General features: G+C 48.8%; 1 protein-coding gene across 2 annotated transcripts; it reads right to left on the reverse strand.

Moving 5' to 3' along the window:
• Positions 1 to 10,069: 10,069 nt before the first annotated feature.
• RPSA (ribosomal protein SA) lies at positions 10,070 to 15,582 on the reverse strand. Of its 2 annotated transcripts, none has more exons than XM_019537589.1 (7): positions 15,485 to 15,582; positions 15,110 to 15,281; positions 13,657 to 13,775; positions 11,914 to 12,159; positions 11,030 to 11,158; positions 10,582 to 10,750; positions 10,070 to 10,209 (listed from the first exon to the last, which is right to left on the reverse strand). In XM_019537589.1, exons 2-7 carry the CDS (start codon positions 15,240 to 15,242, stop codon positions 10,118 to 10,120), a joined length of 888 nt encoding a protein of 295 aa, XP_019393134.1. In that variant the 5' UTR covers positions 15,243 to 15,281; positions 15,485 to 15,582; the 3' UTR covers positions 10,070 to 10,117. The 2 variants fall into 2 exon arrangements, with proteins under 2 accessions (XP_019393134.1, XP_019393131.1); XM_019537586.1 differs by having other exon boundaries at positions 10,072 to 10,212.
• Positions 15,583 to 16,488: the final 906 nt, after the last annotated feature.

Below are 16,488 nucleotides of genomic sequence, written 5' to 3' on the forward strand. Positions count from 1 at the left end.
GCTCCTTGAGTACCCTGGGGTGTAGATTGTCAGGGCCGGCTGACTTGAAGGTATCTAGCCTCTCAAGGTGTTCCTTCACGAGGTCAGCATTGACGACCATGGTCCTGGAGCATGCGGCCTCAGCCAGTTCCTGGACGAACTCCTGGTCAAGCTCAGGACTTTGGGTGGAAGGTCTGGAGTTGACTCCCACCGTTGTGTCCCCTGTGCCGTGTTTCCCATGGATTTTAACCCAGAGGGTCTCCAGTCATCCACCCTGGTCACCAATATCAGCTTGCAGGGACATGTAGCTTTCCTTAACATAGAGAGCTACACCTCCACCCCTTTTAGCTACATGATCCCTCCTGTACAGGGTATAGCCAAGGTCCAGTCATGGGTGGAGTCCCACCAGGTCTCCATTATCCCTATGTCATCATAATTATTTGCACTGAGCAGGAGGACGAGCTCCTCCTGCTTATTCCCCAAGCTTCTGGCATTTGTGTACAGGCAGGCAAGTGTCCCCTTGGGGTCTCTTGCCTTGCCCACAGATTGTACCAGGGCTGGGGCAAGGGTGGGCTCCCTTAAGTGCCTTGGCCTGCTGGCTTTGCAAGGGTTGCTCAGTGGGCCAGCAGTGGCGGTAGTCCCACCGTCCCGCAACGAGCTTAGTTTAAAGCCCGGTGGAGCAGGTCAGCTAGTCTGGCTGAGAAGAGCCTCCTCCCCAGGGGAGAGAGGTGAAGGCCATCTCTTCTCAGCAGCTCGCTGCCTGTCTCGCCAAAGAGTGGGCTGTGGTCATGGAAGCCAAAGCCCTTCCGATGACACCAGCACCGCAGTCTTTGGTTGACTACATGGATCCTCCTCTCCCTCCTCAGCCCATAGCCCAAGACTGGGAGAATTGATGAGAACACCACCTGTGCCTGCAGATCCTTTAGCCCCGCTCCCAAATCCCTGTAGGGAAATAGAAAGTAAGGTAAGGGGTGGGAGAGGAAAGAGGGGGAAGGTGATGGGGGAGGGGGAAGGATTGCTCTCATTATTGACTGGCCAGTGACTGTCATCCTTCTCTGAGGTCCCTTCCAACCCCAGTGCTCTGGAGGTGGGACAGAAAAACTCCATAAAAGGCAGCATTTTTTGAACTGCCCTGCTTTCTGCTTTGGGGTCACTTAGTGAGCTGTCTGTTCTAGCAGCTCACTGTCAGACCACTACAGCTAAGAGCACTGATTTTTCTGAAGAATTCCCTCCTTGCTACACTAGGAAGAGGGATTTCAGAATATCTTCTTCTTGTAGGTGCTTTTACTTTATTATTATATTAATTGATTTATCCTTTTGAATCGTATACTTATATTGGATGGGGTTACTATAGAATTTAGTCTATATAGGAATTTACTATATATATTTGTTTTTATAGGTTCATTCTTTCCACCATACCAATGCTTTTGAGTTTATCTACACACATGGACATATTTCTATCGGGTTCATAAATCTCATCATTGCACCACACTTACAGTTTTCAGTAACTGGTTCACAGATTGGGAAACATCACATAGCAAGACAGGAGGAACAGGCATGATGTAACAAAGGTCAGGTTAGGCTAAAATATGAGGGAATAACAAGACCAGTGAGAAAAACAGGAAAAAAGAGAACAGCAGAAAGTGGGGATGCAGAAGGGAATGGGGACTGGAGTTGAAGCAGGCAAGAAAGGGAGGAGGGAAGAGGTCAAGATGCCAGGTACTAGGGGCGGACAGACCAAGAGGCAGCATGGAACAGGACGGGACAGTGCAAACCCTGTGGGCTAGGTCTGAGGTCAGTGGGGCTGCCCGGGCTGACGCAAATGCTAGTGCTGAAGATGGGGAAAGGTCTGAAGCCATGTTGATGGTTGAGGCTGGCAGGACTCATGCAAGCTGTGTCAAGGGCACAGGTAGATCAGGCTCTGAGGATGGGGTAGGCCAGGTGGATGCTTATGACCCACAACTAAGGGAGAAGCTAATGGAGGAGCTGCTATTGCCACCACTATCTTAAAGGGGCTTGCCTACATCTGCTCTGAAGTAGGCTGTTGGAGTCCTGCCCTCGCCAGCCATCAGCTCAGCCCAAAACCTTCCCCACTGTCCCTCACTAACACTTCAGTTAGCTCAGGGTGCTCCAGTAGCCTCAGGCACAGTCACAAACAGAAGGCTGCTATCAGTTTTGATGGCCATGAGAGATCAAAACTGGGAGAAAGGGAGGACACAGGAACAGCAGGCTGAGAAAAGGCAAAGCAGAGAGGTTGACAGCCAACAGAATGACAGGCAATAATCTGTCAGTGACAGACAGAGAAAAGGAATGCCAGACAGCGGAGACACAAGTCAGAAAATGGGGCCCTGCTAAGTGGAGGATGGAAACACAGCTGAAACTACCATGGAAGAAGTGAGATGGGAATATGACACCTGGGGCAAACCTTCCCCAAATGAACACCACACCATAACTCATTTAGAGCACTCCCCAAACCTCCCAAGGTGCATCTTTTCACCAGCCCAAGGGGATCACCCTGCCTGACAGGAGGAATTACAAGGGTACAGGTGACCATATGCCTTCATTTGGCAAAGACCTTGTGAGGGAACACTTTGAAAGGCTGGACATCCATAAGTCAGCAGGCCCTGATGAAATGCACCGAAGAGTGCTAAAAGAGTTGGCTGACATTTTAGCTCAACCATTGCCACAGATATTTGAAAACTAGTGGCACTCAGGAGAAGTTCCTGAAGACTAAAAGAGGTCCAATGTGGTGCCTATCTTCAAGAATGGAAGGAAGGAAGAAAGAAAGATCCAAGAAGCTACAGGCCAATCAGTTTCACCTCAATCCCTGGAAAGATCTTGGGGAAAATTATCAAAGAATCCATCAATAACAGGCTAACACAAAGCACCATTCTGAGACAGCCAACATGGCTTCATTACGGGTAGGTCATGCCTGACCAACCTCATCTCATAAGCTGGTGATGCGTCACCTGGACAGGGGGGAGAGGTTGATGTCATTTACTAGGATTTCAAAAAATCCTTTCACTTTGTCTCTCACAATGTCCTCATGGCAAAATTGGGGAACTGCAGACTTGACAACCTCATGGTCCAATGGCTGGGGACCTGGCTTCATGGTCAGACCCAGAGAGTGATTGTTGATGGAACTGAGTCTACATGGCACATGGTGACCAGTAGCATCCCTCAGAGTTCAGTACTCGGACCAGTGCTCTTTAATATATTCATAAATTATTTGGATTCAGGTGTCAGAAGCAGACTGCCTAAGTTTGCAGATGACACCAAACTATGGGGAAGTGTGGTTACCCTGGAGGATAGACCAAGGATTCAGGCCGACTTGGACAGGCTCACAAGGTCATCAGATATAAACCTGATGACCTTCAATATAGAGAAATGCAAGGTGTTCCACCTTGGGAGAAAGAATCCACACCATACTTATTGGATCAGCAGTGCTTCACTCACTAGTATTACAGCTGAAAGATACTTGGGGGGTCATGATTGACCACAAGATGAATATGAGCCACCAATGCGGTGCTGTAGCTGGCAAAGCAAAAAAAACCCTGGCTTACATTTACCAATGCATCTCAAACAAGACCCAAGATGTCAACTGCACTTCCTCAACCTCCTAGGTACAGAAACTCATGGACTCAATATAGACATTGGAATTCTGACACGCTACAACCTGCCGGACATCTGACTCCCCAGGTACCTCTCCACTTTTACCTACACTGCTACATCCCCCTTCCCTCCCCCAGCCCCAGCCTGTCCCTCACCCCATGATGCCATTTTCACTGACTGGCTTTCTTGCCTGCATTGCATACCAGCCTCCGGCTTCTTTACTATTCCTTCCATCCCAGAACAGCACACACACCAACTGCAGGTGCTTCCTCAGCCTGACAGTTTTTCAACCCGAAAGTTGGCATCCTGGGCAGCTAAGCTGAGGTCATCTGGAGCCTCAACTCCACAGCAACCAGCAAGCCTCAGGCCTGTCAATGATGTGATGGATCTGGGCTTTTCCCAGACAGGACTGTGTGAGTGCGTATGGCGGCTGGAGGTTATGGCGCCTCCTACCCACCTTTCACCAGGGAAATCCTTGGTCCAGGCATTTCCGGGGGCTGCCATGTCGCTGGCAGTCCTATCAGGCCTCCCAAACCTGGCAGAGTACAGTTTTAGTGGTCATACACAGGACCTGGGTTCTCCTCTTTCCCCATAGCCCTAGACCATACCTGCAAGTTCATGCTGGCACGGGAGCTCAGCAGGAACATGTTCTTCCCCTGCTGGCTGATGGTGCGGTGAGTGCCATCTCCAGCTCTGAGGGTGGGGCATTAAATGATTTTTAAAAAGTGAAAAAAGGAAATAGGTGCGGATGGAGTGAGGGTGGCATTCACTCCATCTGTACCTGGAGCTTGGGGAATCCTAACAGCTGGAGGTTCACCTTGAGGAACACCAGCTACTCCACCAAACCAGGATTCAAGGTGGTGTATTAGGTTGTCACTACATGGGGGGAGAAGTGAGCATGCTAGAGGACAGGGACAGGCTACAACAGGTTACAGAGGTGGGTGGATGAGAATAGGATGGATTTCAATACAGACAAGTGCAAGGTACTGCACCTGGGGAGGAAGAACCAGCAGCATACCTACAGGCTAGGGAACTCCCTTCTTGTCAGCACAGAGGCAGAGAAAGATCTTGGAATCACTGTTGATTCCAAGATGAACACGGGCCGCCAATGTGGGGACACAGTCAGGAAGGATAACCACACCTTGTCATGCATCCATAGATGCATCATGACCAGGTCCAAGGTGATCCTCCCCTTTACGTAACATTGGTCAGGCCGCAGTTGGAGTACTGCGTCCAGTTCTGGGCGCTGCACTTCAGAAGGGATGTGGACAGCATGGAGAGGGTCCAGAGGAGGACCACTCGCATGATCAGGGGGCAGCAGGGCATGCCCTATGAGGAGAGGCTACAGGACCTGAACCTGTTCAGCCTCCAAAGAAGAAGACTGAGAGGGGATCTGATGGCCACCTATAAACTTGCCAAGGGGGACCAGCAGGCAATGGGAGTCCCTGTTCCCCCGTGCACTACTGGGAGTAACAAAGAACATACGCTGACTGAGAGTAGATTCAGGCTAGATATCAGGAGGCACTATTTTACTGTCAGGGCAGCTAGGTGCTGGAACCAACTTCCAAGGGAAGTGGTGCTTACCCATACCCTGGGGGTCTTCAAAAGGAGGATAGACAGGCACCTAGCTGGGGTCATTTGACCCCAGCATCCTTTCTTGCCCATGGCAGAGGGTCGAACTAGATGATCTGCTTAGGTCCCTTCCAACCCTACCAACTATGAAACTACATCACCAGTAATGCTGAACACCCTTTCCCTTGGAACACTGGTTGGTGGACAGGACAGGTGTTCCTGGGCAACCGTGGCCAGATCTGGCCACATCTGGCTGTGGCTTGCCCAGTAGGCTAAGGTGTCACACAGCAGCAGCTCCATATCCTCAGTGACATAGGCAGCCACCAAGGCCTGAGTGCTACCTGCCTGATGGTAGGGTCTGGTGCCCCTGGACCCCACCATAGAAGCTATGCCCTTGGCCCACATTGGCAGTGCTTGTGGTGGAGGAGACTGGCTGTTGGATGGCATGCTGGCATGGGACAGTGGATCTCCCTCTTCCACATCCCTCTGCCTCCACTGTTCTGTCTCCCTCTCTTCACCAGCACCTCCATCCACCGATTCAGGATTTTTTGGCTGCTGTTTATGCTGCCCTTACCCTCAGGTCACATATGGTAGCCAGCACGTGGACTGTACTGGACTGCAAGGGATCAACCTTTTCCTGATGCCCTCCTACAGCTGCCTCACCAGTGCCTGGACATCTGATGACAGTGGCTTGCCCCAGCCAGGAACATTGATCCCCTGGAACTTCTCCATTTGGTTCTGAAGTTCCCTCACTATGGGGATCACCTGACTAAGGAGGCCATCACCAGCACTGAGGCCTCAAGGGAGGGCCTGAGGACCACCAAGATCTGAGAGATGGTATCCCACTCAGCTCTGGTCAGGGGGCCTCTGATCTCTATCTCCTCAAGACCATCTCTTGGATGGCCTTCTGTTGCTCCACCAGCTTCTCAAGCATCAGGTATGTGGAGTTCCACTTAGTCTCCACATCCTGCATGATTTTGTGCTGCGGGATGTTCAGCTTTGCCTGTTTGTCCCACAGCATCTTGCCCCCCTTGATGCTCCAGTAGAAGTAGCCTGGCACTTTCCTACATTTCAAAATCAGCTTGCTGGTGGTGCTGGTGTTGTCACCCTCCAAGGTGTCCCTGACAATGACATGGAACTTGTGTCCCACACAGCGGATGCCAACAGAGTTGGCATTGTGGACTGCCTTGACCATATTGGCCCCATTATCGATGACTATGAACCCGTGGGTAACCTTGCCCTGCACCAAGTGGCTCATGGGCCCCGTGATCTGTGTTGCCATGTGGGACTCATTCATCACCTCGGCTTGAAGGAGAGCCCACCGACAGACTGACTGATCGCTCCAGTGCCCTGTAAGGGAGAAGTATGCATAATCTCCACTCCAGCTGCTCCAGATGTCCAAGTTGAAGTGTAAGGCCACCTGTGGACCTGCTTTGAGCAGTCCTCCCTCAAGTACTTTCTGCATTCCACAGGGAGGGCATCACCGTCCTGCTGAAGGTGATGCATGCAGGCACTTGGTATGATGGGGCCATGAACCACCTGAACCCTGGCCACCCAACTAAGAAGGGCTGGTCATCCACAGCAAGAATCTCTCCAATGCTCTAGGTGATCTCACTCACCTTGGTAATGCACCCTCCTTTCCCCCACTGTTTCAGTGTGGCCTGCCTCTGCTTTGGGGGGATGGGGGACTTTGGAGTGAGTGGGACTTCCCTTTGGGCACGCTCCCACTGGTGCCAGGCTGAGGAGGAGCAAGTGCAAGGGGGATGCATCAGCATTCCCATGGTGGTCATGTGTTTTGTTCCCTTGCCCTGGCAGTTCAGGCAGATAGAAAATGTGGGATCACCTGCCAGTTCAAAATGATTCCAGACCACACTACCCACTTGCTTCTGGGGTGTGAGTGCACATGCAGATGCTGCCTTTTCTCCCTCCTCAGCAGGCAGAGGCACAGCAACAGGAGGAGTGGCCTCATCTGAGCCACTTCCCTCTACAACCTCTACCTCAAACTCCTCCGAAGTGCCTTCTGGGGAAGACCTGGCTCTAGGGAAAACTTGAGAGGTATGGAGCACAAACTTAGATGATTCCCCCTCCTTCCCCAGAATTTCCCTTGCTATAGCACTGATCCAACTCCAGCTTTTCCTCTTGGCACTGGAAGGCTCAGCAAGGGAAGTAGAATTGGGGTAGAAGAGACACTCATGCTGGTGCTGCTCCTTGTTGCCCTGGTGGTAGCAGGGGGGGCATGTTATGACTGGTGCTCTTGGAGGGAATGCAGACTAAGGCACAGGCAGTGGCACTGCTCCCTTCTCCTTGCTGCCTGTAGAAGTAGCAGAATCCTCATGCCTGCTTGTTGTAGCAAAGAGACTGTGTCTCAGCTGGAGGGGGGCAGGACTTACAGCTCTCCCTCTCCCCCCTCTCTGAAGGCTTGCCAGCTGCTTTTCCAACACTTCATGGTGTGCTTCATAGGATCTTGTCTTTCCCTTGGTGTGCTGGAAAATCAGTGTCTTCTTCTATAATGTTATCTAATGTATGTAATATATGTAGATAAGATATTGCATGCATGTGTATTTATGTAATGTATATATGTATTTATGTAATAAATAACAAAATATATACATGTCTGTATGGGTTCCTATATAAGTTCTATACTATACAATATAATTCACTGGGCAGGGAAGCACAGCTTAATGGAATGCACATTGAGAGCGCAGATTTGAAAAGAACCAAAGTAGACTAACAAAAACAAAGAGGATTTCGGGAAGGAATATATTATCATAGAATCACAGAAATAGGGTCGGAAGGGACCTTGTAGATCTTCAAGTCTGACCCCCTGCCTGGGCAGGAGAAAAAACTGGGCTCAAATGATCCCAGCTAGGTAGGCATCAAGCCTCCTCTTAAAGACCCCCAGGGTAGGAGCCAGCACCACTTCCCTTGGAAGTTGGTTCCAGATCCTAGCTGCCCTGACTGTGAAGTAGTTCTTACAGATGTCTAATCTAAACCTATTCTCCAACAACTTATGGCCATTATTCCTTGTTATGCCAGGGGGCACTAGGGGAAACAAGGTCTCTCCCAAACCCTTCTGGTCCCCCCTAGTGAATTTATAGACTGTCACCAAGTCCCCCCTAAACCTTCTCTTGTGAAGGCTGAACAGGTTCAAGTCCTGCAGTCTCATTGTAGGGTCTGCCTCGCTGTCCCCAGATCATTAGGGTGGCCCTCCTCTGGACCCTCTCAATGTTGTCCACATCCCTCCTGAAGTGGGGTGCACAGAACTGGACACAGTACTCCAGCTGTGGCCTGACCAGTGTTGCATAGCAGGGGAGGATCACCTCCTTGGCCCTGCTAGAGATGCACCTATGGATGCATGACAAGGTGCAGTTAGCCCTGCCAACCGTGACCTTGTATTGTCGGCTCATGCTCAATAATGACTCCAAGATCCCTTTCTGCTTCCGTGCTTTCAAGAAGTACGTTTCCCATCTTATAAGTGTGCTGCTGCTGGTTACTACTGCCCAAGGAATCAATGAATATAATAAAATAAAAGGGTATAGAAAGTAAAAGGTATTGATGAATCCCACTCACTAGGCTAGCAAGTAGGAAATGAATGGTAGCCTTTATTGTCTGATGCTACTGAGCTGCTGGAAGACTGCTCAGTAACTGACCCCAAGGCAGAAAGCAGCTCATTTAAACAATGCTGCTTTTTATGCTGTTTTTCCATCCCTCCCCAAGAGCACTGGGATTGGAAGGCACCTTGGGGAAGGATCAGTCACTGGCCAGCTACACAATATCAGAGCAGTCCTCCCCACCCCCCACTTCCGCCTCCTCCTTAGTTTGTTTTCCTGCAAGCAAGCCCAGTTTCAGCTTCAAATTTCTAGGGACATCGTTCTGGGGCCTGAGTTTGAAGTGCTCAAGTTATTTTCTTTGCTAGTATATAAGCTATCAGAAAGATTTGGGCCTGTGTTGATGGTTGGGGCTAGTAGGAATCTAAATCCAAGTTTAAAGCACAGGTTATTAGAACTTTTGAGCGTAGAGAGCACATATGTACTTGTATCCCACTGCTTGGAAGAATGTTGTGGGGTAAGGCTGTACTAGGTTCACTTCCTTTTGCTCCTGTGCAAGGAGGTCTCACAACTAGTGTCAGTGATTCCAGCTGTGGTTTCTCCAGGCTCATTTTCATGCTCATAGTTCTAAGGAATTCACACCTGCAGCTGAATTTGGGGTTGCTGCTTCCTGTTATAGTAGTTTACTTCTAAAGGCCACCCTTTTAAGCAGGTGCACCACAAATTGGCTTGGCATTCTCTTGGAGGACCACCACACTTTCCCTTCCCCTCCCCCTTCTGCTGCTTTACTTTCTGTCCCCTGCTGTATCTGCCACTGTGCTATCTTCCCAATACTCCAGCTGTTACAGTCCATACAATGAGACTACCTCGTGCTACTTATGATATATGGGGCAAAGGCTATTCTTGGTCTTGAGGGATGGGGTTGTACTATGTAAAGCAGTGGTTCTCTGCTGTAATACCACAGCATCTTCATAGGATTTAAACTTCTTATACACTTCTTTTTCTGAACAACTCACAAAGGGGATCTGCTGGCAAGCCAATACCGCAAGGAGTCCATCATTCAGCCTACCAACCAACACAGCTTTCATAGAAAATTCCTTTCCTCTGAGTAAGGCAAGAGGATAAATGAAAGGGAGCAGCTGCTTAAACAGAAGGTAGATCCAAGATAGCTGGTGTGCCAGCATTTTTTTTTTTTTTTTTTTTTTTTTTAAGAACAGTGCTTTTTAAAACTAGTTACTTTCAAGAACAGAAGAAACTTTACAGAGTGTCAGGCTGTTGCTTGCTTGTTACGTATACTCTTACCCAGTTTTGACATATGCCCCATTTCATGCTCTACCAGAAAGGAGGACTAGAAACAGTGTCTAGGAAATAGCCATTTAATTTCTTTTACTGCATTTGTCATCTGATTAGGACCACTCAGTTGTAGTCCCTACCCACTCAGTGGCTTGAGCAGTAGGAGCTGCAGACCAGTCTTCAGTGGCAGGCTGGGCACTCCAATCTTCTGAAATGAAGGAGATACCAATGAGGAAATTCAATAATTGTACCCCTATACTCTTATATACATATTTAAAGGGGCAAGAATAGCCTTAAAACCAACACAGGGGCTCTTGTGGGTCCAATTTGAAGCTGATTACTAAAACAAAGTGTAGGTGCTTCCTCACAATTAGCTATACAAAACTCCTTGTTCCATGTACCCAAATAAAGGAAATCATTCCTGACTTTTAGCCATAAAATACAGAATTTTCTGCAAACAGTCAAGTTGCCCCATTACTCAAGTTAAGACTAATATAAAACCACACTGCCCTTCAAATGACTGTTTTTCCAACAGCTGAACTTTCACCCAGTTTTTAAATAAATTCCCAGAACTCACCAGTTGGGAACTGCTGGATTGGCACAGATGGGACCTGCACCCCCTCAGACCAATCTGCAACCTCAGGCTGAGGAGGAGCAGTGAATTCAGGTGCTGGAGCTGTCCATTCAGTCTGGAACTCCTCCTTAGTAACTGCCTTCTCTGCTGCAGCCTGTTCCTCTTTTTCAATCTAGGAGAGAGAAAAGTGTGAATCTCTGGGACAGAAGGAACCACTTTTTCTATATCATATAGTCTGCAATAAGGGACCTCAAACTAAAGGCAACTTAAACCTAAAAGCTGAAGTGAAGCTATACAAATAAGATACTCCATAGAAAAAACAGATCTAATTTAACCTTCTAGTCTACCATATACAATGGTAGATACATACAAATGTCAACTCATCTGAAGTGACCCAAAACAACTACTACTGTTTGCATAAGACCACTCCAACCAATTCATGAATTCCTACCTCCTCAGGATCCCTGTAGAAGTAGAGATCAGGCATGACTTCCCATGGGTGTTCACGGGAGATAGTGCCACGCATACGCAGGACCTCACGGGCCAGCATCCACCACATCAGACCCACAGAATGAGCCCCCTGCAACATAAAAGCCAAGTAACATCTACCCTTGCATTCCAAGTAGCACATGCGAGCCAAAGATATGCTGCCCAATCCTAGCATCTTTTACTACCACAAACAATATGGGCTTTTCAAGCTGGCTGGTATCCTCTCTGAAACCCTTCCCCAAGTGTACTTCCCCAAAGTGCAAGACAGTATGAAGTATCTGGTTGCACAGGTCATGCTATACATACAACCTTCCCATAAGACTTGATATTTAAGGTAAAAAGATTAAATTAGATAACAAGGTAAACATGTAATTAATCCTTTCATCTTTTGTAGTATAATTTCTGGAAACCAGTTATAAATAATAGGGATGATCTGTTTGCATTTTCTCCTTTTCAGCCACTAAGCTCTCACCTTTGCAATGCATCCAGACAGGTAAACACTGTCCAAAACTAATTCTTCATTAGTGGTATGATTCAACTTTCAACCCTTCAAGTGTCTTGTTGTCTGCTGTGACAAGAATCACCATCAAATTCCACTCATTGGACCAAAAAAAGGTCCTTGTGGTGTTAGCGAGAAGACCTGTCCAGTTGCTATAGCACACATCCTACACTCGAGAGTTCATTAGCCAGAAACTGGCTTCAGCTCTGAGCTCTAACAGTGTGCAAAATGAGCCTCATAACACACAATTCGATAAATTGGTGATACACAACTCCTTCCAGCACAAATTTTCTATGCTATAGACTGTTTTACAGAACAGGTGCTGAATACAGAAGCCAAGTGCTCACCTTGTTGTTGCATGGGATAGCAATATCCACATAGCGCAGCGGGGAGTCTGTGTTGCACAAAGCAATCGTGGGGATGTTGACATAAGACGCCTCAGTCAATGGCTGATGATCAGCTCGGGGATCAGTAACCACCAAAAGGCGTGGCTCACGGAAAGCAGCCTGGATCTGGTTTGTGAAGGTCCCAGGGGTGAAACGGCCAGCAATAGGTGTAGCTCCAGTAGCAGCAGCAAACTTCAGTACAGCCCGCTATGGAGGAGACAGCGTGAGGATTAAATAAGGGATTTTTTTGTTTTTTGTTTAACCCAGATATGAAGGTTTTTACCCTAGTTCTGCTGTACATTTCTTAGGGACATTTTAAAAAGAACACAGTTTACTTACTCTTAGAAGTTAAACACGCTTCAAATTAATACCTTGTTTATCTCAGGCAATCATGGCATGAGCAGTTTGGTTTGTGGCAGCGATCACTATCAAACTCCAGTCACAGAGGAAACCTCTCCTGGTGTTAGCGAAAATCCTGCCATTACTTTCACTGTAGCACACTTCCGACACTTGGGAGTTCATTGGTCAGAAACTGACCTCAGCTCCAAGCTTTAACAGTGTGCATGTTAAAAGCATAATTCATCGATAAATAGCCTTACTCTCTACCCCTTACACTTTTAAACCATAAAAGATGTCATATCACTGTAGCTTCAAGTCACTTCTTGGCACCTCTTCAATCACTAAAGAGTATACATGGACACACACACACGATTTAATAGCGACTACAAACTAGCATTGATCTGAATGGTAAAATCCCTCATGTATCAATTGTCTTAACTCATTCATGAAACAAGTGACAGTAAATGTACTTTGTAATCTTGCTTCATGTACTTTCATGAAAAATTGAAAGCAATTCAGGGAGTGAGAGAGGATATGTGATCCATCCATAACTTTCGTTAATGTCCAGTAGAGGCTGCCTTGGGGGAAGCAGCAGCCACCATGTTAGGGACTTCAAAGAGATGTACAAAGCAAGAGCAAATTCTCCAACCCAGATTCCAAGAAACAAAACCACACCTGCAAAAACAAATTTAAAAAAGAACCCACTACATGCACCAGCAAAGGCATTATTTATTACATCATATACTTACCCAAAAGTCTGGAACTACATGGTTTATACCAACACTGCTTGCATCTTTTTTTAACATGCATACAAATTAGTGATGTAATCTAGCTGAGTGCTACTGTAGATGTTACTGTTAAGGTATACCACGACATGGCAGCAGAGCAAAGAGCTTGCTTGCATTGGGCAGGGTAACTCAATACACTGCAGTATCTTCACTTGCAGTTGTATTGCTCTTTTCATCCCCATTCCAGTAAATTATGCTCCAGTATACATCATACTAACATGTGCAGTTATCTAAGATTTGTCTATTAATCTTAGATGCCTTTATTTCTGCCTATTTCATGCCATAGTGATCTCATAACCAAGATGATGTTGGCCTTAAGGAACAAAAAGGATGGCAGATCAGGTACCATTCAACTTCAACCTCCAGAACAAAGGCATCTCTCTCTCTCTCTCTCCCCCTTTCCCTGGACTTTACTCAAAATAGGCATTTATAAAGAATTCTTTGAGTCCTACATCACCAATTAGAAAAAAAAATTCATCCTGGGGCAGCATCAGATTTGAGGTGATCTCTGCAAATAACCTGTGATCAGCATACCTAACACTGCAGAGACCCTGGGTGCTCCAAGTAGGCTCCATACCTGTCCAGTATTCCTGGAAGAGATGACGCTCACATCAGCTGGGTTTTCAATGGCAACAATGGCACGAGCTGCCAGCAAGAGCTTTTCCCAGGTCCTCTTCAGATTGATGATGTAGATACCTATGATTGACATAAGAATTGGTAAATAAACAAGACTGTTCTAAATGGAGCCAGACTGTGCAAATGTAACAGTTTGTGACTATTATACCCTAGTAAGAGGAGAATGATGAAGCCTCTCCCAGTGCTAATAAGCATCCTGGCATGCAGTTTTCCTGCAGTACTTCCCACCCACAGCCAGGTGTTCAGCAGAGCAGCAGCTGTCCTCACCACTGCACTCACAGCCTGAGCTTCAAGCCCACTGCCCAATAATGACCAAACACTAAAAGCAGCCAACTCCAGTCCTCTGCATTTGAATGGTACTGGCACCTTTGGGGAAACCAAAAATCTGAGAATTTCAACAAGCTGGTGTGTACTCATGTGGAAAAAGAGAGATTCTGCCTTCTTAAAGCACCACAAGGGACTGCAGAAGATCATTGGGTCCAGCCCCCTGCACCAAGCAAGGAAGATAACCGGGGCTCAGGTGACCCCAACAAGGTGACTGTCTAGTCTCCTTTTGAAGATTTCCAGGGTAGGCAATTGCACCACCTCTGGAGGGAGCTTATTCCACAGTCTGGACGCCAACTGTGAAATTTTTCCTAATGTTGAGCCTGAATTAATCTTCCAGGAGTTTGTGGCCATTACACCTGGTTTTCCCCTCGGGCGCCCTGGTGAACAGTTGCTCGCTGAGCCCTTGATATACTCCAAGTGTAGTGGTAAGCTGCTACCAAATCCCCTCTCAGCCTTCTTTTCCTCAGGCTGAAGAGTCCCAGATCCTTCAGCCTTTCCTTGTATGACTTGCTGTGTAAGACTGACCATACAGGTGGCTCCTCTTTGGACTCTCTCAAGCTTGTCCATGTCCTTGTTAAAATGCAGTGCCCATCTGACCTACAAAGAACAAATGCTGCCAACTCTCATGATTTTGATGCGTTTCTTAAAAGCCTAAGCTTTGGGAACGTGAAACGCTTAGTTATGGGGGGGGGGGGGAGATGGGGTTGCACATGTAAAAAAAAGTGTTGAGTATTGCCAGTGCATGATTAACGCAAAAAACATAAGAACCGCTGTGGGTGACGGGGTGGATACAGAGCAGTAGTCCCTACACAACCAGGGTGCACAGGGCAGGCTGCAGCAGGGATCCAGCTGCCGGCAAAGGACTGGCGTCCTGTCTATTTAGTTACATTTTGTTGACAACGCACAAATAGAAACTGTGATGTTGGCTGTCCCTTTCAGTGCCTGTGAGGCTCCCACTTAGCCCTGAGGACTGCCTAGAGGCTGCCCAAACCCCACTTCCTCCAGAGCCTGCTCAGAGACCACCCCCCCACCACATTTCCCCTTTAAACAGGGAGCTGTGCGCTTGCCGTCGCTCTTGCGCTTGTAGATGTACTGTTCCATCTGGAAATCGAGGTTGGTGCCACCCAGGTGCGTGCCGGCCGCCAGGAACTTGAGCACGTCCTCCTCCTTCATCTGCAGCACGTCCAGGCCCCCGGACATTGTGGGAGGTTCCCCTTGGAAGCGACGACAGGGAACAACCTGCGGCGGCGGCGGCGACAGCGGCGGGTGAGCCTAGGCACTTCTGCATTGCCCCCCCCTCCCGCCAGGCCACGTGGCGGCGGCTCGTGGGGATCCCCCGCCTCCCACGCGTGAACGTTGCCCCCCGGCGGCCCATCGCCTCGTGCGGCCGCGCGGCGACTCACGCGGTCACCATTTATATTTATTTATTTCCTTAAACTCACGCGGTAACAACGCCGTGTGGAGGCCTCACTGGGCTCGGAACGAAAGAGGGCCGCAGTCGGAAGTGACGTCTTTATATGCGCTCCCCGCTGGCCAATCACAAGCAGGCTGGGTGGGCGAGGGTTCGGAGGGCGCGGAAGGGAGCTAGCGCATGCGCATCTCGGATGCTGACGCTTCCCGCCCCCTGGCAGGCGCGGGGCGGCGAGGTGCTGGGGGCATAACGGTGGGGAAGCTCCCCCGGTCCCCTGCAGGCAGGCCTGGCCGCCCGCTGCAGGGCACGGAGTGTGCCCACCCCAGACCCTGAGGGGAGGTGGGCCCGGTGGCCTCGGAAGCATCAAAGCGTTGGGGGAAGGCACGAGTCCCACCCGCCAAAGCGGGCAAGGGGCCGCTGTGGCTCTGCCAGGCTGCTGAGCAGCACCAGCGCCGCCAGGTCTTCAACATGAAATCACCACACTGGAAGCTCAAAATGATCGTGTGTGTTGAAAAGCGACTGTGCACTGAACAGCTGTGCAAATAAGTCTTCTTGTAATTTACTTTACATTGTTCGCTGTAACGTGCCAGTGAGTGAGTGAAAGCTGGGCCATCGACAGTTGAAGTGTTTCTCAATTTTGAAGTAAGCAGTCATCATGAGGCTTCTTGTGGGCTCTCGAGCGTAGTCCTATGCTTGCCTGGCAAGGGAAACACTGACCACTGAGGTGGTCTTCCTAGTCACACCTGGGGAAGACTGCTTTCCTGGCACGGGGATAGTACCTTGCTATCACACGCTAGCCTCAGTCACTTGCCAGATCCCAATGCACACCAGCCCCCTGTAGCACACGGAGCCACATAATCCAGCCCACAGGGCTCCTCATGGGTCTAGAAATTTGGCAGCAGGAGAGCAGCAATTGCCACTGCTCCCATAGCACCAGATTTCTGAACCCAGGGGGAGCCCGCCAAGCCAGATGACATGGCTACACAGGGCAGATCTGGCCTGTGCCCCCGGGAGTTGAGCATGACTGCTGTAAAA

The sequence above is a fragment of the Crocodylus porosus genome, unplaced genomic scaffold (genome assembly GCF_001723895.1).
Source record: "Crocodylus porosus isolate Cpor-Errol unplaced genomic scaffold, CroPor_comp1, whole genome shotgun sequence".
NCBI lineage: Eukaryota > Metazoa > Chordata > Crocodylia > Crocodylidae > Crocodylus > Crocodylus porosus.

Excerpts from the sequence above, each read along its gene's own strand:
- RPSA (XM_019537586.1), bottom strand. The coding sequence starts at position 15,242 with ATGTCCGGGGGCCTGGACGTGCTGCAGATGAAGGAGGAGGACGTGCTC. Across the intron at positions 12,160-13,656 it reads CTTCCAGGAATACTGGACAG|CGGGCTGTACTGAAGTTTGC; the intron begins GTATGGAGCCTA and ends TCTCCTCCATAG. Across the intron at positions 11,159-11,913 it reads CTATCCCATGCAACAACAAG|GGGGCTCATTCTGTGGGTCT; the intron begins GTGAGCACTTGG and ends TTTATGTTGCAG.